The 23,544-nt window shown below is 48.9% G+C and overlaps 1 protein-coding gene across 1 annotated transcript in view; it reads left to right on the forward strand.

Moving 5' to 3' along the window:
* The window catches only part of ACOXL (acyl-CoA oxidase like), a 365,696-nt gene that overhangs the window by 274,386 nt on the left and 67,766 nt on the right, over positions 1 to 23,544 (forward strand). The window contains 1 exon segment of the mRNA XM_067704360.1: positions 8,372 to 8,459. Within this exon segment, the coding sequence (XP_067560461.1) occupies positions 8,372 to 8,459 (88 nt within the window).

Raw genomic sequence — 23,544 nt, forward strand, 5'->3', positions numbered from 1 at the left:
ACAGAAATGCAGAAAACTCCAGAAACATTAAAAATACAGACAAGGGAAAAGTGGTGAAGTAAGGTTACCAAAAAAGAGAGAAAGGAGTCATTTCGGGAGAGAAATACAGAAAGATGAAAAAAAGATATTAAAAAATACTGGAAGGCAGAAAAATATATATGGACCACACCCCCCCCCCCCGACACACACACACAAAAACAAGACAGAAAGTCAAACAGGAAGAGAGGCAGGAAGGTGGAGGTGTGGGCTGAGTAGGTGAGGACTGGCCTTGTGGGGATGGCGGCGGAAGCCTCGTGCTCTGGCCACACCAAGGGTGCCGTCAGAGGGAGATGCAGACTGGACCCAGGGAGACCCCAGCCTCCCCAGCCAGGGCTGAGTGGGAAGCACACGGGCTACAGAGGGATCTACAGCAAAACAGAGGTGAGGCCAGCTGAGCATGTGCTGGAGGCGGGGTAGGTCTGGCGAAGCCAGGCCACAGGCTCTACCTACTACAGAGAAGGAAAAGAAGAGAAAAAAGGAGAAGAAAAAGACTGTGCAGCCTGGATGATTTGGGGTGCACCATTTCCATTACTCTATGAGGTGATCATCTGCTGGGCAGGTACAGGGTTTACTCTCTCCTGGACAAGGGCTCACAAGTCTAGGGGGTGGGCTGCTGAGGACAGTGGGAGCAGCTCTCCTGAGGGAGAAAAGTGGAAAGTGAGGGAAAAATCATTGTTTGACCTCCTTTACTTCATATAACTTGTTTAAGTAACTGCATATTGTATTGTTCTCCATATTGGGTGGGCATAATTTAAGACACGTGGTACCTGAAGTGTGTTGTAGAATCTGTTATCCAAGCTCGGCGAACGTGTATGGTTATTGGTCAGGACTGGACTCTTCCTTCCACCTGATTCCACCCTCTATCCACAGTAAGGTTAAAAGGAAGAGGGTAGATTTAAGAGTGGGCACCGAAAACAAATTCAAAGGACATAGCAAATGGATTTGGGGCTGAGTACCAAGGGACGAATGCTTTAAATGCTGCCAAAACAGGAGCCTAGGGGCTCCAATCAAGATGGCGGAGTAGACAGATGTGGAACTCACCTCCGCCCACAAATACATCAAAAATACATCTGCAAATGGAACAATTCTCACAGAACACCTACTGAACACTAGCAGGAGACCTCAAACATCTGAAAGGACAAGAAAGATCTCCACATGGCTGGGTAGGATTGGTTAATAAAAGACATGAACTAATTTAAAAAAAATAAATAAGACGGAAGCCCAAAGAATGCGGAAGACAGGCACGGTGAGTCCACGGCTAAAGCTGGGCCCCTTGCTCTTGCTATCTACCCCCTCTGCCCTCCTGTTGTGAGTTGAGTTGTGTACCCCCCCACTCCAAAAGATATGTTCAGTCCTAACCCCCAGTATCTATAAAAGGGACCTTATTTGGAAATAGGGTCTTTGCAGACATAACCAAGTTAAAATGAGGTCGTAGTGAAGTAGGGTAGGCCTTACTCCAATATGACTGGTGTCCTTACAGGAAAAGGAGAGACCTAGAGACACAGAGGAGAATGGTTTGTGAAGATGGAGGCAGGTATTAGGTATTCAAGTCATTGGTTCACAAGCCAAGGAATGCAAAGGTTGCTGGCAACCACCAGAAGCTAGGAGAGGCAAGGAAGGCTTCTCCCCTAGAGCCTCTGGGGGGAGCATGGCCCTGCCCATACCTAGATTTTGGACTTCCAGCCTCTCGAACTGTCAGAGAATAAGTGTCTGTTGTTTTAAGTCATCAAGATGGTGGTGATTTGTCACAGCACCTCTAGGGAACTAATACAGCTCCTTAGTGTGGCTTTTAACTGTTCTTACACCCACAAGGTGGCTGAGTTCCAAGCAGGAAACTAGAAAAAGGACAAAGAGAAGAAGGCATATGTCAGCTCAGGCTCTCTTTTATCAGGAAAACAGTTTTCACAGAAGCACCACCCAGTAAACCTCTGCCTACTTTCATTGGCCGTGGGGGTCCCATGTCTAAGCCTGGTTGCAAAGGAGTCTGGGGAGGTGAGCATTTAAAAAATGTCAGCTTTTTACTTTATGTATATATAAATATAATTATAAACATATATATTGTAAAATAATATATATGATTTGTATATATTAAAATTCACCAATTTCAAGTGTTTTATCAATGAGCTTTGATGAATGCATATGGTCCTATAATCACCACCACAATAGAACATTTCCATCACCCTAAAAACATTTCTTTGTGCCCCTTTTCATCTCATCCCTTCCCCCGACTCTGACTCCTGGAAAACATTGATTTTTCTTTTGCTGTAGGTTTGCCTTTTTTATAATATAATATAAATGGAATAGCATAGTGCATAGTCTCTTATGTCTGGCTTCTGTTACTTAACAAAATGCTTTTGAGATCCATCCAAGTCGTTGGCTGTTCCTTTTTAATGTGGGGTACTGTTCCTTGGTACAGATGCACTACAATTTGTTTATCCATTAACCAGTTGGTGGGTATGTGGATTGATTCCAGTTTTGCTAGTATGAACAAAGCTTCTATGAACATTCTCGTGCAAGTCTCTGTATGGACATATGTTTTTATTTATCTTTTGTAAATATCTAGGAGTGGAATGGCTGGGTTCATAGTAGGTATATGTTTAACTCTATAAGAGACTGCCAAGCTGCCTTCCAAAGCGGCTGAACCACTTGCATTCCCAACAGCAATAACTTCTTGTTGCCCTGCATCCTCAGTATTTAACATAGCCTGTCTTACTCATTTTAGCCATTCTAGTGGGTGTGGAGTGGTATTTCATTGTGGTCTTGATTTGCATTTTTCAAATCTTTTTCATGTGTTTATTTGCCATTTGTTTGTATTGTTTGGTGAAGTGTCCGTTCAAATTTCTCGCCTGTTTGTTTAACTGGATTTTGTTTTCTTACTATTGAATTGTAAGTTGTCTTTATAAATTCTGTATGGAAGCCCTTTATTATATATGTGATTCACAAATATTTTCTCTTAATCCATTACCCATGGTTTCATTTTCTTAAGAGTGTCAGAAAGAACAGAATTTTAATTTTGGTGAAGTTCAACCTTTTTGTGTCATGTATCACAAAATCTTCAGCTAACCCAACATCACTAGAATTTTCTCACATAGTTTCTTCCAGAAGTTTTGTAGATTTATCTCTTACATTTAGGTTCATGATCCACTTGGAGTTTACTTTTGTATATGATGTGAAGTAAGGGTGAGATTCATTTGTTTGTTTGTTTTTGCATGTGGCTATTCAGTTGTTCTAGCACCATTTGGTGAAAAGACTGTTTTTTCCCCATTCAGTTACCTTGGTGACTTTGCTGAAAATCAGTTGACCATGCATGTGTGGCTCTATTTCTGGACTCTCTACTTTATTCCATTCATCTACATTTCATTCTTATCCCAATACCATACTGTTGTGTTTACTGTCGCATTAGAGTAAGTGTTGAAATCAGTTATTGAATCGTCCACCTTTTTTTTTTTTTTCCTCAAAATTGTTTTGACTATTCTAAGTCCTCTGTATTTCCATATGTTTTACAATCAGCTTCTCAATTTCGACAAAAATATCTGCTGGGATTTTTTTTTTTTTTTTTTTTTTGGCGGTACACGGGCCTCTCACTGTTGTGGCCCCTCCTGTTGCGGAGCACAGGCTCCGGACGCGCAGTCTTAGCAGCCATGGCTCACAGGCCCAGCCGCTCCGTGGCATGTGGGATCCTCCCGGACCGGGGCACGAACCCATGTCCCCTGCATCGGCAGGCGGACTCTCAACCACTGCACCACCAGGGAAGCCCTCTGCTGGGATTTTGATTGGCATTGTGTTGAATCTGTAGATCAAGGTGAGAAGAAATAATGTCTTAGCAATATGTAGTTCTCTGACCCACAAGCACCGTATATCTCTCCCTTTATTTAGGTGCTCCTTTTAAATTTCCTTCTGCAACATTTTTTTCAGTTTTCATGTACAGATATTGCAAGTACTTTGTAAAAGGTGTCTGTAAATATGTCATATGTTTGATGTTACAGCAACAGCATTGAAATTTCAAGTTCCCATTGTTCATTTCTAGAATACAGAAATACAATTGACTTTTGTATGTCAGTCTTGTATCTCGTGATTTTGCTTAATTGGCTTATTAGTCCTGGTAGCTTTATTATATATTCCTTAGGATTTTCTACATAAAACATCATGTCTTTTTGTATGAAGACTGTCTTACTTACTCATTTCCAAATTCTAGGCCTTTAATTTCTTTTTCTTGCTTTATTGCTGTGGCCAGGACCCCCAGTACAATGTTGATTAGAAGTGGAGATAATGGACAGCCTCATCTTCTTTCTGATCTTAGGGGGAAAGCACTCAGTCTTTGGCTATTAAATATGACGTTAGCTGAGGCTTTTTTGTAGATCCTCTGTAGGGAGTTAAGTGTTTTTAACTGGGTATATTGCTACCCAAAGCTATTTGGGGTGTTTCTAGGAAAGAAAAAGGGGGAATGGATATGGGCATCCACCAAAGATAAGGCAGCAGGGGTTTCTTTATGAGTTCAGCTCTGTCTTAGCTGTATGATGACTTATTAGGAAACAAGCATTTATTTCCCTTAGAGACTTTAAGTGTGGGGTGTGGTTCACACCAAACCTGACCAGGTGTGACAATACATCTTTATAAACTGTGTATTTGGGAAGGACAGGTGTTGGCCAGGGAACTAACTCCCCATGAGTCCATTGGGAGGCAGTGTACCCTGTGATTAGGAACGTGGGCTCAGAAAGCTGGGTACCCAGTCCAAACCCAGCTCTGCAGCCTTGGGCAAGTTCCTCAACCTATCTGTGTCACAGTTTTCCACCTGCAAAATGAAGATAATAAAAGATATCATTAATGCTTACCTGCAGGGCTTCTGAAAGCTAAATGAACAAATGCACATAAGGGGCTTAAAACAGTGTCTGTTACCTGGTGCGTTTTAAGAAGGGTTTGTTTTGCACAAGGCTAATTTACACACAAGTTTTCAGGAGCAGCTCTACCACTTGAAGTAAACAACAACCATGTCATTTTTAAAATCCTTTCTCCAAAAACCTCATGTTAAGATTTTGTAACGTTGCAGGGCTAGATATTTGATTTCTGTTTTTTACAATGTTTTTGTGCAATAAGTAAATTTAAACTTTCTGTGCATTGCAAAGGCAATTGTCAGTGGGGTTACAGTTGCGGACAGTGACACTCTGTAGTTAGCACTGAGTCTACACTTGGAGGCTGAACCAGAGTTTGATCTTCTGGTCTGCTCGCTTTGACCAGTTGATCATGGGATGGAGTGTGCCCCACACACCTCTCAAAGGCCACCCTGCCTAGGCATGTGGACCACTGTGCAGCCCTCAGTCGGCTTCCTGCCAATCAACTAACTCAAGGGACCAGAGGCTTCTCAGTCGGTTGCTTTCCTGGGCATCTGCCCTCGTAAAGTTGCCTTCCTATCGCCACATTCCAAGTCCTGGGTACTGTCCAGTGGGGGGTGAGTCGTGCCAGGCTTTCTGTCTGGGAAGTGGCCAGTGCCAGGGGCCATTTGCCAGCAAGGATGAGGTTACACTGAGCCTTCTCGAGTGGGTCCTGCAGCAGTACAGTGATGTTGACATGTAAGGAAAAGCACCCAGGAGCTGGTTGGCAGGCCTTCAAGGGGCCTTTCCCCTTAACTTGAACTTGCTTTTTACTTCTGCCTCATCCTGTTGGAGGGGTTAAGCCACAGCCAGTTTTGCAAAAGTCCCTCTGCAAGCTTTTCCCATGTGATGTCCCTTCTTCAAGCAGGGTTCCACGTGGTCCGGCCAGTTCTCTGTCCCTGCTTTTCTCTTGATCAGTCCTGTGAAAACTTACTTTACACGTTGACTTAAAAAAAATCTAAAAGTGTCCGCAATTCTACCTGGACACCTCCACATTATAGTTGATCCTTCGTCTCTCCTTCCCATGCAGTGGTGGAGGGCAGCTGATCCACATTTAGGGGGGCCTGTCCACTGGGCTTCAGCATGGATTTCCGGGCATTTTCCTCTGCAGTGTGATGGGAGAGTTTCAGGACCATGAGTGTGTCTGGCCAGCTGTTGTTCTCGCCTCTGCCAGAGATGTTCTGTGGGCTGTTCCTTTGAGAATCGCCTATCTCCACTGTGTCTTTTCAGTTGTAATTGTGACACCAATGCAGGGAGCAAGACAGACATTATCCTCTCCCTCCACTGTCATGAGATGCCCCAGTTGTGGTGGGGACCCCGAGGCGCATGTGACACGGTCCTCTGAGCTGTGCCTGCCGCCCCAGGTAATCATGCTAAATTATACATGGGTAGAGGCTTTCTGTGCTGCCAGTTTTTCCACTGGAGCACAAAGCTCTCTGTTACAGGAGGATTTTTACAAAGGAGTCCGTCCTCCAGGCCCTGGAAGAACTGGGGAGCTGGGGAAGGCAGGTGACCTTCCAACCAGAGGACTCGGGGTATGAGTTGGAAGCAAATGGGAAGCAGATTCAGACAGCCTAACTTTCTACTTGAGGGTTATTTCTTTGAGCAGAGAGAATTGCTGAAAGTTTAAATACCAAGCCGTTCAGTTTGCTTCGAGGGGTAGGGTGCTGTCCCCCACCCTAGGCCGGGAGGCCTTTGAGAGGTGTGTGGGGCACATTCCATCCCATGATCAAGTGGTCAAAGCGAGCAGACCAGAAGATCAAACTCTGGTTCAGCCTCCAAGTGTAGACTCGGCGCTAACTGCAGAGTGCCACTGCCCTTCTCCCTGGGGGAAAACAAAGGCAAGAAGAAACAAAAAAAGTCAGAGTGCCAAATTTCACACCCTGCCCTGGTCAGATAAGAATCCGCCTTCCCGAAATGACTGTGACTGCCGGCTTCGTGATTCGACACCTTTTTCTCTTTTCTGTGTATTTTCTTCATTCTTATTTTATTCCAGTTATATTTCTTCACTTCCCTCTGATTAAAAAACAAAATAAAGCAAACAACTTCCTTCATTAGAGTCACTGAAAGACCATCTTACCCAGAGTAGAGCTGAAAAAAGCTACTCGTTAGGTGAATAAATGACATAAATGTCCTGTGAGTCTGATTTCCACCTTGATGCTCGTCCCCCACACGTGTCAAATACGGCCACTACCAAATGCCAATGCTGCAGATGTGACAGGCATTCAAGAAACAATCTGATGAGAATTTGTAAGATCTACTCTCTTAGCAACTTTCAAATATACAAGCAGTTATATTATTAACTACAGTCCCTGGGCTTTCATCACAAGAAAAAAAATGTTTGTAACTATGGTGAACGGATGTGAACTAGACTTATGGTGGCGATCATTTTGCAATATACACAAATATTGAATCATTATGTTGTACACCTGAAACTAACATATTGCTATTGTCAGTTATATCTAAATTAAAAAAAAAAATTTTCAATGGCTCAGAAGTGAAATAATTTGTCCTAACCACAAAGGTGGATAGTAATGGGGCTATGGTTTCAACTTTTATCTCTCAAGCCCCAAAGTCCATGGTCTTTCAATTACAAGATTCCTCTAAGAATCTGTACATACATTTCTTAATGAAAATCAAAAGGAATGTTGTTATGGACTGAACGACTGTGTCCCCGCCCCCAAGTTCATGTGTTGAAGCCCTCATTCCCAATGTGATGGCATCTGGAGATGGGGCCTTTGAGAGGTCATTAGGGTTAGATTAGGTCATGAGGGTGGGAACTTTATGATGGGCTGAGTTTCCTTATAAAAAGAGAAAGAGACCACTCTCGCTCTGCCATGTGAAAATAGAAAAAAGGCAGCCTTCTGCAAGCCAGGAAGAGTTTCACCAGAACCTGACTGTGCTGGTACCCTGATACTGGACTTCCAGCCTCCAGAACTGTCAGGAAACGAATTTCAAGCAAAAGCTTTTAAGCAGAATTTTAAGAAAAAAGAAAAAGAAGAGAAAAAAGAAAAGAAAGAATTTGAAAACATGTGGCAGTACCCGAGTACAAGGCGGGGAGGGGGAAGGGAAGGTGGGTAGGTTCTGTTGCAGATTAGGTTTAAGTAGTTCATTCTGGTATTTACAGTTCTCCAGGCATGGAGTGACCTGAATAAAAACCGTCTCACGTTCTGTGTCCCTCGCCTTCGGATTGTTTCTTCGACGCCTGTCAGAGCTCAAGAATTGGCAACTGGTGGTGGCCACGCTTGGTATGTGTGAGGAATTAATAGAAGCATGTAAACTGGACTCACAGTATGTTTCTGGCATTTCTCCATCTAACGAATAGCTTTTGGGGGTGACAGGGGCGCCTACAGTAGGTCCGCTTACTGGCTGTACTGGCTGCATTGTCTACCATCTGCCTTGCTGGGAAGTTCGATTCTCTCAGAATATCGTCAGCGGTGATTTTTCTGCTGTCAGTTTGGCAGGTGACGAGCGAGAACGAGGACTTTTCCAGTGCCTGGAACTCATGTCTTCACCACGTCACCTGCCTGTCTCTGGCACACATTCACAGAGGTCAGTGGGCTCTTGTCAAATATTTGGGATTGAGTGACTTCCGGGTTATCTGGGACTCCGACTCTGCAGAGAAAGGACAGTCCCCACTCTGGTCTGAGCCCTTGTGTTGAATTTAGGGTCCCCAAATAACGCCCCATGTGCTAGGAACACTGACCAAATGACACCCACAAAACCTAATGTTAAACTCGCCAGGAGCCAGCCGGCTAAATGTTGGCCCCTCATCAGTGGCCCTCTGCCCAATGGTGACTGTCATTCCCAAATAAACAAACGGGGCGGGGGTGGGCAAAGTGAGGGTGTTTTAATGGGATCACTGCCTGAAGAAGTTCAAGTACCGAAACTACTCAAACCTAACCCCCAAATTAGCAAGGACTAGTACCACCTTTTAAAGCTATGGGTTCTCAACCAGAGGGGATCGCGCCCTCCAGGGGACGTTTGGTGACAGTTAGAGACATTTTTAGTTGTTGCATTTGAGCAGGGGTTGCTAGTGGGTAGGGGCCGGGGACACCACACCAGACAGCACCCTCCCCCTCGAAGCAAAGAGCAATCCAGTCCAAAGCGTCAGCGTGCTGAGGGTGAGGAAGTGTGAATGTTCATTTTGGCCTCAAAACACCAAAATCACGTAAAGTAAGATGAAACATTGAAAACAGAGTGAGATCCGTGAAGATATGGCAAATTATTCTTGATATTATTGCTTAACCTCAAGAGACATTTGTTTATTCATCCCTATGCCCTTCTCCATGGGGGGGAAAGTGTGATAAGAGGAAGTCGCTCTCTGCGTTTATGCTGTGTGGAGTTTTCCATCACACCAGGGGCACTGCCAGCTCCCAGAAGGCAGGACCAGGTTTTGGTCACCACCTCAGCTCCAGGGTCAGGCTGCTGGTCCTGTCGCATCCCTGGGCACTGTCTCAGGGCTGGAATTCCTGGATGGCCCTGCTAAGAGTCAAGACATCAATCCAGGACTGCCTGCCTCCTGCCCAGCCCCCGAGCTGGGCAGCAGGCAGCTCAGGAGGAGCAAAGTGCCACGTTATTAATGGCTGTGGGGGTGCCCAGGACCATCGCTCAGAGCAGACAAGAGCTGGATTGGAGTGAGTAGTTTCGGTATAGACGGAGCCAGGCTTCTCCCCTCCCTCTGAGTGCGGTCCAGTGCTTGGGACCCTGGTGAGCCTCATGGCATACGGCTCAAGAGTAAGGACCGGAATGAGGATGCTCAGGTGAGTGTGCACGTGCTCAGGTGAACTTTCCAAGAGCACAGGCTCTTCACGGGGTCCGGGAGGCCGCCAGGAGCACCATCCCCAGGGCCAGCCTTTAAACACAGTGACCACACCCTGTGATAACGATGGCCTCGCTGACACCCCAGACTCTGATTTCTACCTTCTGCTCCCTGGGGCAGAGGAAGGAGGAGGAAGCAGAGGGTCCGAGAAGGTAAAGGAAAGGGCAAAACGTTCCCTCCCCTGTGGGTCAGTAAGGTACAGGATTGGGTTCCTTGGTTTGCAGATTCAGGAGTTTTCATCTGCCTGTACACCCACCGTATGTGAGGCTCCGGGGAATTGACGCTCCTTAATCAAAGTCAGAAGGGACAGATACAGAAACCAGAATGCCAGTTCACGCATCACAAACCCAAACCCCACTGCTGAGCCCCCGCGCGTGCTCCATCCTCGCTGTGGGGACAGCTCCACGTGGGATTCGGTTATCGTCAGAAGGTGCCAAGGCTGGACCATCTGGACAGCTCTTTGGGGCGAGGGAGCGGGATTGAGCTCCATGCTGACCTGCTGCCGCGGATTCCGGAGCCCATGGGGGCTTGCTTCCTGGACGGGCTTGGTGCTCTCAGCACCTACCTCACCCCTAGGAAATTTAGGTAAACCACCCCTCTTCTGTCAGTGGGTTATTTTTCCAGATGTGTTGATCAAGCTGGAACTTATCCGGGTTATGGAATAATGCTCAAGACACGCTTACGGAAGGCGAGTACGTCCCAGGCCTTCTCCGCCACTTTGTGTACCTTATGGCTCAGTTCTCCAGGGTGCTGTGGCCCCAGCACCTGGGCTCCTCCCTCTGGGGTCCCGTGTACTCACCAGATCTTGCCCTTCCCGGGACACAAGGATGAACCCTGTGGACTCCAGGTCTCACCTTCATTTACAAAATGTAGATAACGTGATATTTACCTCGGGGAGGGGCATTGAGAAGATACTTGAATGCCCTTACCTTAGCACCTGACCCATGGTTAGTGTTCAATAAAACTTTTTTTCTTACTGTTAATTACTAATCTACAAAGACCTTAGTTCCCATAACCAAAGTGGAACATTTAGATCCTTTTTCTTAAGAGGAAGAAACAGAGAACGATTAAACGGGTTAGGTTCCAATGTATGAAGTCTTAACACCAGGAAGAAATGTCAAGGATTTGATGTTACCACAGCACCAAGGACATCCAGATTAATTGTGAATCTTTTATTGCTTAATAACCACGGTAAGCAAGAGTGATGATTTCTAGGAAATTGGCCTCCAGTTCCATGACAGATGAAGAGGATCTGGCCGTAGAAAGTCACAGAAGAAAAATCATAAGGATAACAAGAAAAATAATAGGACTCAATGACAGCATCTAGAAATCCTAGGAATGTTTTGAAATAGAGAAATCCATCCATAATGAGGAGGTCTGTAAGGATACAGAATGGGTTCTAATGATAGGAATGCCCTGAACACACTACCCAGGAAAAATGTAGTCAGCCTGTCATTACATTCAAATAGAACGCACCCCCACCCCACCCCCCACCCCGCCCCTGCCCCGGGAAGAGGTCTCCAGGGGCCGGGAGAGGAGGTAGAAGGAGCCCATCTGTCTTCTTTGACTGGACCCAGATGTTGCCTTTGGAGACTTTTGAAGGAATCACACAAAGCGGGAAGGGAAGGATCAGGCTGCGAAAGCACAGACCTGAGCGTCACCCCAGATGAAAATGAGCTCCACATCTAGCCATTTTTATAAGGAACAAACGGCAAGAAAGCCTTCTGGCATCAGTTTCCATTTGTCACCTGAAGACTCAGGAAAACCGTGTTGGAAATAAAAATGTTAAGCAGTCTCTAGTGGTTTCTGAAGTGGGATGTAACCATTACGATGATAAATGATTCCTTTTCTCTGATACACATTTTTATCTTGCCCTAGAAATAGCAGTGCTGAAGCACCGTACTGTCTGAACCCCTAAGGGTGTACCAATTCCTAAACCAAAAAAGAGACACGAAGCACTTTTATTAAATAAATTACATCCGGCATTCTCCAGCTCTGTGCAGAATTATCTCTTCGTTTTCTTTCTCAGAGCTTGTGAGTAGCCCTCATTATGCTTCAGGAAGTCCCTTTTCTGGTTCTTAATAAAGTGACTAAGAGTTTAGAATGTTTGCATTAAGCGCAGGTTGTAGCTATAATTAGAATATATAAGAAGTGTGGATTTCTGCCTATCGGAGGACCAATTTCCGACTCGTCTCAAGGATGTATTTGCTTCCAAACAAGACGTCCTTTGTTAATAAAAATGTGATCACGTGCGTTATTAAAGCGTCATTTCTGCATTTTATCCGTGAGTCCTTTTTCCAGTATTCATGGGATCAGCATTTCCCTCCCCATTGTTAATGTGGCTCTTCTTTATGCAAATTACATTCACCTTGATTTAGCTCTAGCTTTGGCGTTCATCTTCCAGGAAATTACGGGAATACACTTATCACCTCCTTGAATGCACGTTACTTTATATGCAAGCGCAGAAAAATAAAATGCCACGACTTCATCCCAAAGTCCAGCGTGAGTTTAGGAACTTGTCATCCCCTTACACTTAACTACAGAAGTCCCTCCAAACCCTGAGTCCTCCCAGCTTGAAGGGCAAACATGACCTCTGGGGTGGAACTAAAAGTCAAAAGTCAGGACATCTCGTTCTTTGGATAACGGTTTCTGCCATATTCTGCTGTGACCTCTGGAGATGGAGGTCTGGCAGGTGGGGGAGCAGGGTGAGTACCACAGGTGCTCCCTTGGCTGTGACAGCCTGTGTGCCTTCCTCTCCCATCAGCATCCTCTGCTGGGCCCAGGAGTTTGAGAGCAGTCCCAGTGAGCCCTGAGGGCTGTCTCTGATGGAGGGAGGAGCTGTGGTACCCCTGCCCCGCTGCTGACCTTCCTCTTTGTCTGGCAGTCATTAAACATATGGGTGGTGGAAGCAGGCGAGGGGATCTGGAGAGCCGAGGGTGGGCAGGTACGATTTGCTGCTAGATCCCAACAGACCAGCATCTTGGAGGCTCCGACAATGGAGAAGAGAAGTACCGTTTCTGGCCTCATTTTCTCTGTCCTTCTCACATGGGGGGACACGTCTCAGACCCATTGTTCCTGAGAGCAAAGGTGGCAACTGGGAGTTGATGGGTCCATGTCAGAGGGTGCGGTGGCCGGGAGAGGCCCCCGTGGATGTCCTGCATACTCTGTGGGACTCTCTGGGTCCCTAATGCCAGAGTCTGGGACAATAGAGAGGCTCCCTCTGGGAACCCAGGAGGTGACAACACATGGGGAGAAGAGAACATGAGAACCGGCACAATATTAGGAGGGAGAGAGGAAGAGAGTGGAGGCACCTGGGTGGAGACTGTTTGGAGTAGGGGGTGCCCTGCTCACATACGTGATGGCTCTTAAAAAGAAGAATTTGTTTAGCCGAACCTGAGCATCGGAGCCCGGAAACCCTGCACAGAGCGCGCAACTTTGCCACATCGGATTTAAATTTTGTGCCTCATCAAATAGACACAGGAAGAGAGAAAGTTCTAAAATGCCGACGCCCAACTTGGGACCACATTCCGAGCCTTCCCCGTCCTGGGAGAGCAGGCGTGAGGGAGCGTGGCTCCCGGGCTCCAGTGAGGGGAGGAAGATCTCTTCTGCGGCACCACGCAGGCTGCTCCCTTCTTCATAACGCGGGATTTCCTTCCCTGAAGCCCCAGGCCACGTAGGTGCACTTGAGGTCTGTGTCAGCCAGACCTGAAGACCCCAAAAGTGCTACCTTCTCAAGAAATGCTGTCACACGACCCTCGCCAGAGCCCCCGGGGACCCTGCTCAGCCCAGCCCCTGGGAGTGTGTCACCTAGGAGGTCCCGAGAGAGCTCTGATAACTCACTCTTCTTTGCTGGAGGTGACAACTTATGAGACAGTTTTATGACAGATGACCTTGAAGATTCTGTCGCACTCGGAAGAGGGAGACGAGGAAAAAGCCGGGTCAGACTCCGGGAGGATATTTGTTTTGCGGAGGCCCATGAGGGACAGAATTTAGCCGCAGTACTTGTACCCAGGCCCTAATAAATGTCACTTACCTTCCGGGCCCCGGGATATTGGCTGACTGGACTGATGGCCTCTGTCTCCACCTATTCGGTGCTTCCTCTGAGCCAGGGCCGTGCTGAGCGCCTGGACCCTGTCACTTCTTCAGTCTCTACAACAACCTCACACAGCCCTTGAGGAAACTCAGCTCAGGGGTGAACAGTCACCTTGGATCACACAGATCTAAGTTGTGGAGCCGGGACTCCGCCCCAGGGCTGGCTGACCCCAAGGCTTTTTAGCATCAGATTTTGAGAAAAGTCCTCCCACCCTCAACTCCCCAAGGGCTTTCCTTCCTGCAGATGAACGCCGAAGAATGGGCATTCTAGTGTTCTTGAACTTTCGGGGTGGGGGGAGTTTTCTTTGTATTTTATTGAACACATACTTTCCTGGGTTAAAGTTGGCCTGTGCTGCTTTTCGCTCTTCTCGCCGCCTTTGTCTCTGAATCAGGCTTCTTATCTTTTCTATCTCACAGGCTTTGTGTGAGATTAACGAGCACTCATTAATCCCCCACCAGGGCAATGAGGGAGGGACCACCATCTACCCAGTTTCCTTCCGAGGAAGCTGAGGCACAAAGACGCTACATAAGTTGCCCAGGGCCACGCAGCAGAAGGGGGATTCAAATCCAGCAGACTGCTGCCATCTGCCCACTTGGTGGGGCTCATAAGTGCTTGTTGGACCTGAGTCTGGTAGCTGAGCATTGCTAAAGAGGCAAGAAAAATAAACCGTCCTCGCCTTTAAAGAAAAAAAAAAGGTTTTTTTTTTTTTTTTGCTCCTTTGTACACTGTGTGATCGAAAAATGTACCTTATATGATAAATTGCAAAGACCCGAGCTATAGTCCACACTGACTTTCCAGCTCCTGGTACCTAAGTATTTTCAAAATAAGGCTAATCAGTGTTCAAGTTGGCAGGTGAAATTAACCCAAAAGGTGAAAAAGCAAAAACTTGCACTGCATAACTCTCTGTATTGTGAGATTTCTGCTAGGAATACGATTAAGAATAAGACCTTCTAAACTGTGAATGAAAACTAGAAGCATAGGAAATCTTGTTTTATCATAGCAATTCTAGGTATGATTTTCTATATTAAAAAAAATCCCATATCCCATATTCTAAAGTTGAACATATTTGCAGTAAACATAAACTTGCATTTAGGTTTTAAAGGACAACATGTTCTAATCTCACAAAACATTTAGCAAATAACCTTTGAGTTCACATGAGCCACCCACACAAAACCCAAAATGAGCTACAGAGAAAACATAGAAAAAGCAACTGTCTGTTGACAACCAGATTTTCTTTCAGTTCTTTGAGTTTTCTGTCTATAAATAATCTGTATGTTTCAAATGTGACCATTTTCTTTCAAGGTGTCTCCTGGCCTGTTCTCACTTAAGTATGCTTGAAAAACAAGAATTCACTGTGTAAATCATGGACACGATTGAGTTTCTGGAGGGGAGAGCTTCAAAATACATGCTTTTTAGAGACCCAAAGTGTCAAAATGAAGCATTAAGATGATGTGTTCCTTCTTCAGTGCATCTTTATCTTTTATGAAATCTGGAGTTTGATAAATCACCAGAGACAAAAGCCTCATTTTTAACCTAGATCCCAAATGTCACGTGGAAAAATAGTGCTGTGTCTCCTCTTCATGAATTTACCTTTCTCTTTGTTTATGAATTATGGGAATTTGTTTGCAGAGAAAACATAATGCTCTGTTAACTTGAACATGATGGCTTTTACTCAGAAACGTGAGAACTGAAAAGAAAAAAAAGAGCATTCAATTCTTTGAGATATAATCATTAAACAAGTTTTGATACATGCTCAAAGTGGCATAAAATGCCGCTTTGCATGAGGAAAGGATCACCAGGTAACTAAAAGTGAGGTTTTCATCAGTATTTCATCAGTATTTCACCTCCCCTAACTGACTCAGGACCCCTGATCTGGTCCATCAAAGTGCATGTTGAATCCTCAATGGGGAAATTTTATGTAACATCAGTGTAAATAGAGATGGATGAAGCTATCTATTGGGATTCTTTTTCCTAAAAAATTACTCAGAAATTCTCTCTTAATTGGCAGCTTAGAAAATAAAATACATTCCTACAGACTTCTGTAATTATAGGTGAAAATGGTTCTGTGTCCAAGAGGGCAGCCAAAAGGACTTATAGTCCAGATGGCATCAAACCTCTTCTTCCTGAGATCTGGAGGATAAAAGTGCAGAAACCAAGAGTAAGTTAGCCAAGAAGACATAACATGGCAGAGAAAATGGCTTTTTCAAATGTTCAAAATAGCTATTTTTAAATATGTAATACAGTTTCTTGATGCAATTCCTTGCCTTGTGCATATGTTATAGTTCTTAATTCCTGAGAAGTTTAAGACAGAGTAAATTGTATGCAAACCCGTTCCAGGCCGTGGACATGCGGTTGAGTTGTTCTGATCATTGTTACAAAGGTTTTTGCAACGACACTAAGGAGGCACTCAGATTCCATCCCAAGCACCAGAGTTGCGTCCAGCCGCAGCTGCACGGGACCAGCTGCAGCTGCGAGCAGTTGACCTTGGTCTGCTCTGGTCTTCCCTCTTGCAAGGAACATGCAAACCGTGTTGGTCTTAAGGAATGGGATTAAGGCAGTGCCTTGGACTCTGGGACCAAAATGGCAGGATGTCCTGGGGACGTTGAGACTTGCTCTGTCTCTCAAACTCCAATTCCCCATGAAGAACAAATCTGGCCGGCCCCAGCCGAGTCCAGCGTCTACTCAGCTGTCCTTCAGAAACAACACTGTTGGAGAACACTGTTTGTTCACGCCTTTATCCACCCATCCTCAGCCAACAAGTTCTGCTGAAGGCCTGCTGTGTGCCAGGAGGTGTGTTAAGTGCTGGGGATAGAATATCCAGTAAGAAAGGCCCCTGCTCTCAAGGAGCTGGGATGAGAGTTACCCCAGACTTGGTGCACTGGGAGAACATGGGAGAGACGTCGTCCAGTGTGTGGGGTTCATGTGGCTCCCCACAAAGTCCCAGGTGAGGCGATCAGTGTTTGAGACCTTGATATTTTTAGATATACTTAAAAAAAATTTATTTACTTTTGGCTGCACTGGGTCTTCATTGCTGCACGTGGGCTTTCTCTACTGTGGCGAGCGCAGGCTACTGTTGGTTGCGGTGCGCAGGCTTCTCATCACGGTGACTTCTCCTGTTGCAAAGCATGGGCTCTAGGTGCGCGGGCTTCAGTAGTTGTAGCACTTGGGCTCAGTAGTTGTGGCGCACGGGCTTAGTTGCTCCGCGGCATGTGGGATCTTCCCGGACCAGGGCTCGAACCCATGTCCCCTGCATTGGCAGGTGGATTCTTAACCACTGTGCCACCAGGGAAGCCCTGAGACCTTGATTTTTGGTGGATGGGCAAGATTTACCTTTAGTATGTAGGTGGCAAGCGCATCACAAGCAGAAGGAAGGGCAAAATGGGAGGCATGAAATGCACGGGTGACTTGGGAAAGCGCTTGTGGTGTGGTGCGTCCAGGATGCAGGGCAAACGTAGAAGGTGGGAGTCGGGGTCCCGCAGGGTCCGTGTGGGCCACGTGTGGGAGCTTTCACTATCCACCTCCACAGTCAGTGGGGGTCTGGGAGAGATTGAGAGCAGGGGGAGGCATGGCCTGCTTGGGGCGTTAGGGAGAGGCCTCTATCTGTGGTGTGGAGGGGAATCGTGACCAGGGAGCCTGGGCGAGGCTGTCCAGGAGGAAGCTGGGCAGAAACGAACTCAGAAGCGATGGCGGCAGGACTGGGGCCGAGGGTGGGGTTCTGGAGATGTTACAGGGAAGGAATCTATGGGACCTTGAGAGTGATCAGACGTGAAGGGTGAGGTAGGAGGGAACGCGGAGGCTGACGAGGGAGGGGTTGGCTCTCGCACCAGGTGACCGGACGGGATGAGATTGCACTTGGACCTGGGGCACGAGCGGGGCCTGGAGCATGTAAGTGAGACGCTGAGACAGGGGAAAGGCAGAGAGGACTGGGAGCCACAGAGACACCCCAGTCCTGAGCAGAAGCATCATGTTAAATTGAGAGGAGAACCCCTCAAAATGGAACATCGGAGTGGGTGCCAGGCCCTGGGCAGTGGCTCACGGCTGTCCTGTCCATGACCCTCCTGGAGTCCACAGCTCTTGGTTTTCCAAACTCCGTCAACTCCTGCTCTCTTGGTGGATCAGGGGCAGGGAGGGGCGTGACCTCCAGCCGAGCGTCGCTGTGAGACTCGTCCTTCCCGGCAGTTGCGAGGGATCTGCCAGTGGTTGGGACGCTCCCACGGGGAAGGCTGTCTGCCAGGGAGAAGATCGGGCGATGTGGCCACCACCGATGGCTGCCTCTCGCTCTGCCTCCTGGTCTGGACCAGACCCCAGGAAGCATTCCTTGGTCAAGGTGAGACAGGGACCACATCGAATAAGCGAGAGGACACCCCATGCATCTGAGGGCGGGCAGCTTCCTGCGTACGGGAAGACTGTGGGTTCCAGAGACAGGAGTCCAGCTGAGCTAGGCCCTCATGGCTTCCCAAGTGAATGGCCACGCTTGCTCTGGGCTGAAAGGACTCTTCCCAGAGAATCCGTGATGAGTGAGCTCCCGCTCGTGACATCAAGCCTGGCCCGAGCCGAAGACCACAGATGGATCTCCTTTGCAACCAGCTTCATGGGAAGGAAGATCGAATGGGCGTGTGATGCTGCAGCCATGGGGAGAGGGATACAGCCTCCCTCCCGAGGTCCAGACACTGCAGGCAGGGCTCGGCCCCTCACACGGCTGCCCCCTCCTCACAGGAACTGCCCACATCTAGAACGTGGCCGCCGTTTATCCGCGTCTCGTTCCCACAGCTCAGACTAGGTCCAGGCTTCCCAGACGTCAGTGAGACCCTGTTACTGTTCCCATCCCGGGGCCTGGCCAAACTGGCCTTTTACCTGCCTCTAGCAGTGCAGGCTCTGCTGGTCCATGCTCTCCCCCTGTGTGGGCAGAGTTCTTACAGATTTCAAAGGAGTGGACAGAAGTGTAGTTTATTTGCTTACAAAGTTGGCAGTGCCTCCTACTTGGAGACTTTGGGCTAGGAGTAGGAGAAGGAGTAAGATGTGAACACCGCACCCTCATGCAAGTGGATGCCGCCGAGCCTGGGAGGGGTACCAGTAGTTGGCAGATGTCGCGGGACTCCAAGGTGGCTTCACAGAGGGTCCCTTGGTGCTGGGTCTTGAAGTGTGAATAGGATCCCAAAGTTGGAAGTGTGGCAGTGCATTCCAGGAGGAGGCTACGGTGTGGGCAAAGATGAAGGTGATGAAGCGAAAAGCTTGTCCAGGGGATGCCAGTGCCCCTCTTCCACCAGGAGGGAGGCTTTTGGGGGAGAGGCCAGGAGAGTACTGAGACGACGAGCCTGGAAGCGTGGGCTGGGGAGGGCTGGGTGCGCTGAGCGCTGCACTGCAGAGCTTGGCCTTTGCCGGGTAGACAGCAGGACGCCGGTGGAGGGCCTGGGCTGGAGAGGTACCCTCTGACCCAGGCTCCCTTGAGGGGAATTTTCCTGGCCCAGGGGCCATGCTGCATTGGAGACAGAGGCCCAGGGTGGGGATGGGTGGGGAGCGGAGCCCAAAACCAGTGAGTATGGCCAGCAAGTGAGAGGACAGATCTGCAGTGAGATGCTGGCAGGTGGGGTTGCACTGGAGGAGCAGAGGGCCCCGTCTCCATCCTTTGGAAGTGCTGAGGTCCCAGGACTCAGGCAGAAAGTGCACTGAGGCTTAGTTACAGGGAACTGGAGCCTGCGTGCCTGGGGAAGAGGCACCTCGGAGCACCTGTCATGCTCGTGGTCACAGAGGAGGGGAGTGTGGTATCTGCCCCGCGTGCCCTGCCTGCTCTCTGGAACGGGTCCCGTGAGCTGAGGAAGGAACAGGCAAGCGCTGCAGGGCCAGCAACAAGGACAGAGCAGGTGGGAGGGTGGGAGTGTGGAGGGAGAGGGGAGCCAGGACCCTTTCCTGGCACAGAGGCTCCCAAGGGTCGGCTCCACGCCCTTTCAGCCCATCTCAATGGGCAGGAGGCCGGAACTGCTACACCTGCTGGCTGCCAAGGAGTTAAAAGCCCCTGTTCCCGCTCTGTGCTGATTCTGAACACAGAGCTGGAGTTCTTTCTGCAAAGACGCAGCCCTCTCTCTCTCTCTCAACATTTCCCTGTTATGTTGTGAAGAAGAGGTGGGAGGGGGACTTCAGAAGCCTGGAGTGACAGATAGTTCGGCAAAGGGTGTCACGAGCATGGCTGTCACTCGCAGGTGAGAGGGGACCGCTGAGGGACAGCCACGGCAGTCTTCCACCTTGTGCATGGGCATCAGGGGAGCCTGGCCCTTGGGGCTCCCAGGGAGAGGCAGGCCTAAGCCAGCCAGGTGGGACGCCCGCCTCCGGGGCCAGGGAGGCCTCGGCAAGGGAGGACCCTGCTCCTGGGCACAGCGCCACACCCTGGCGTGCCCAGTGTGCACGTGCTCAGCTCGCACTCCTCCAGTAGAACCTTCTGTTTAGGGGCAGGTGTCAGCCTCCCCATTTCTGCTGCCCCAACGTGGAGGCTGGCTTCCTCATCTTCACTGTAGGTACGTGAGAGCCACACTTTCCTGCCATTTTGGAGACTCAGCTGGGACTGAGTTTCCTCTTTCCAGGGATGGATGGGGGGCCTGGCTTTGAAGAGGCTTGGGTGAGCCTGTGTTTTCTCACCGGGTCCTTATTCTCTAGCCTGAGCCTGCACTGTGTGTGGGACCCACAGTGAGGGTACCAGACAAGATTACAAAGCAGTGAAGAAAAGATACTCTGTCCTCCCGCCGTGGCACATGTAGCTTTATTCATCCAGAAGGCCAGGTGGGAATCTAGAATTCTCAGACTCCTGGAAGTTTTGTGAACTCTGCAGCCTGGGGAAAAGCATCCCCCTTTCCCCACCTCCCTCTTTCCCATCCACAGCTCCAGCCTAGACACCCAAGGTCTGTCTACACCCCTCCCAACAGCTTCCCCTTGGCCACCCCATGGGTCCAGGGTGCACACACCAGGAGGAGAGCATTCCCAGGAGAGAAGCTCAAGCTACTTGGGCTGGAGAAGTGGGATGCGGGCTCCAGGCGGGCGCTCCCCCATTACCCCGTGGGGAAGGCTGTGGACAGAGGAATGCCAGAGCAGGGCTCTCTAAAGCTTGATAACTGGGGCAGGACCCCTGGTTCCCAGAGCCCTGTCATAGGGATTGAGAGAAAAGCTGAAAGAATATTCTGAGACAGGATTCCTGAGAAATACAACCCGTTCTGTAATATGTCCAGGCCAGCTGTGCCTGCGAACTTAACGATTGTGCCCAGTCTCACCAGCCGTATTTCAAAAAGGACAATGGCATTGTGCATTTGGTTCCTCTTGCTTTCCCCTATTATTTGTATCAACACGCCATCCTGACAGCGTCCTAGGCGCGAGCGTCTCTTTGAGGTTTAGGGTATCCCTCGCGTTGCAAACTCCCGTCTGCCTTTCAGAAACGGCTGCAGGGGTCTGGCTGTTGTGCATAGTTTATCCACCAGCTCACCGAAGGGGAGGCATATGTGTTGCATGCTGGCCTACAATTTTTTTTCTCCCGAACTACCACTTTTTTTTGTTTTGTTTTTTGCTTCAATCAGGTCATTTTTTCTATGCATCCCTCTCACCTCCCTCCCCAACCTCAAAGCTAACGAGTATGTTACCTAAAAATCTATTGTTCTTCCTCTATTGTCAGGCTGATCTTTTTGTCGCACAGGGTGGACAGGCTGAACCAAGGAGGGCTTGACTACACTCAGACAGGTGGGAGCCTCTGCAGCCCCTACGGAAATAAATGGCACTGGGACACTTAAGAGCAGTTACAACAATTGAAACGTGGAATCAAGAAGATGATTCCCTCCCGAGTCTCTTAAGGAAGAGCGCGCCCCAGTGCGACCCGTGTTCTGTGGGCGCTGGTCCGGCTGCAGCATCCTTTCTTTTCTCATTAGGCAGGCAGCTCCCTGAATCAGCAACAAAGGGAGAGGAAAGTACATACCACAACTGCTTTCATTTTGAGGGTTATTTTCCTATTTAAAAGTTGAGGCAGGAGGAGGGAGAGGAGAGTGAAGTGTCACCAGTGTGATACTGCTCCCCTGGGGTTGTCAGTGGGCCCCAGACCTGGGCCCCAAGAGCTGTGAGCCACATTTCTGCCCTTCCTTCCTCTTTCAGGACTCAGTAGAAATCAGAGCAGGGGGAGGTGGGGGAGAAACCTGCCTTGGGCACGAGAGCATCTGTCACCCTGGCTCTGAGGCGAGGGGAAACAACCAGGGAATTGGTGAGCCCTGCTTGTCTGACCTGCAGTTGTCAAGGTTGGCTTTTATCGTTTGTGTCAAAGGAGTGAGAGGTGATCGATTCATGAAACGCAGCGGGCCGGTTAAGGGGAAGCTCCACCCGTGGGGTCCTGTGTTCCCACAAGTGCACTCCAGTCCAGTTCCAAAAACTGGGTCATGACTTGAGGCCTGTTGGGCAGGACGGGCATAGAACAAGCAGGCTGAGACCCAGGCTGTCTTCTGGAGCCCGGAGCTTCCCTCCTGAGATACGGCAGCAAGTGTACCGAAAAACCAAAGCAAGACTCAAAAAGAACCCAGCGTGTAACATGTCATGCCAGTGCATCAAACGGGAATGAATCAGTGTGATGGGGAAAAATTAGACAAAACTCCTTAGAGGTGCAGAGAATTGGGTGCCGCGCCCCCCGGCACTGGGCACTGACATCCAGCCTCTGCATTAGTCCTCACACCGACGCCAGGAGGCCGGCACCCTCTCCACGTGTGGCTGGTGAGGAAATTGAGGCTCAGTCAGTGTGTGACTCATCTGTTGTCTGAGGAGGCTGGTGGCGGCAGCACCGTTGAGGATGTGAGTCAGGTCCATCTGACTCCAGGCCTGTGCAGCTGACCCCTCCATCCACTGGGCCCGGCAGAAGGTGTTCTCTGAGCAGATTGGGAGGAGAGAGGAAGAGGGTCACGTGGGCCGAGGACCAAGCCGTGGTTTGAAGATGGTGAGGAACCGTTGGAGAGGACGTCTTGTCCAGGGCAGAGGGGCTAAGATGGTGGAGGAGACGAGAAGCCAGAGGGCAGTGCCAGGCTTCCTACGGTGGCAGGAGAGGAGGCCTGGGCCTCAGGGTTGGGGAGCAAGTTAGAAGCGTTCTGCAGGCATCAGAGCGGCAGCTGTGCCAAGGGGAAGGGGTGCCTTTGAGGGGCAAGGAGAGTCCGCAGGCATGGCGACAGGAGGGAAAATCAAAGATTTGGGCCTGGAGGCTGGTGGATGACAGTCCCTTCCACTGAAATGGGAAAATTCAGGAAAGGGATGCCTAGGCGTGGAGCTCAACTGGTTTCGCTTAGATGTATCAATACAGAATTTCAGGGAGCAGCTGCTCTCCTGGGTGCCACGTCTCGTGAACAAGTAAAGGTGTCACAGTGGAGTCCGGCACACGGGCAGCTGGACGCATGGACGCGGGGCCACCCCAGGGCGGGGAGAGGGGAGGGTGAGAATCTAGCGGCCCGCCGAGGAGGCCGGGAGAAAGTGTCTAGATGTCCGCGGCCTGTGCTGAGGAAGATGCCATGTCACAGCAGAAACCTCTACCAAATAAAATAGCCACCTTCTAAAAGATTATCTAAAGAACACCGAGTGTGGATTCTTTTTTTGGCGGTGGGGGGGAGGTTATTTTTTATTTTTTACAGTAGCTCCTTGTTGGTTATTTATTTTAAATCTAGCAGTGTGTACATGTCAATCCCAAACTCCCAATCTACCCTTCCCCTACCACCTTTCCCCCG

The sequence above is a fragment of the Pseudorca crassidens genome, chromosome 14 (assembly GCF_039906515.1).
Source record: "Pseudorca crassidens isolate mPseCra1 chromosome 14, mPseCra1.hap1, whole genome shotgun sequence".
Lineage (NCBI taxonomy): Eukaryota > Metazoa > Chordata > Mammalia > Artiodactyla > Delphinidae > Pseudorca > Pseudorca crassidens.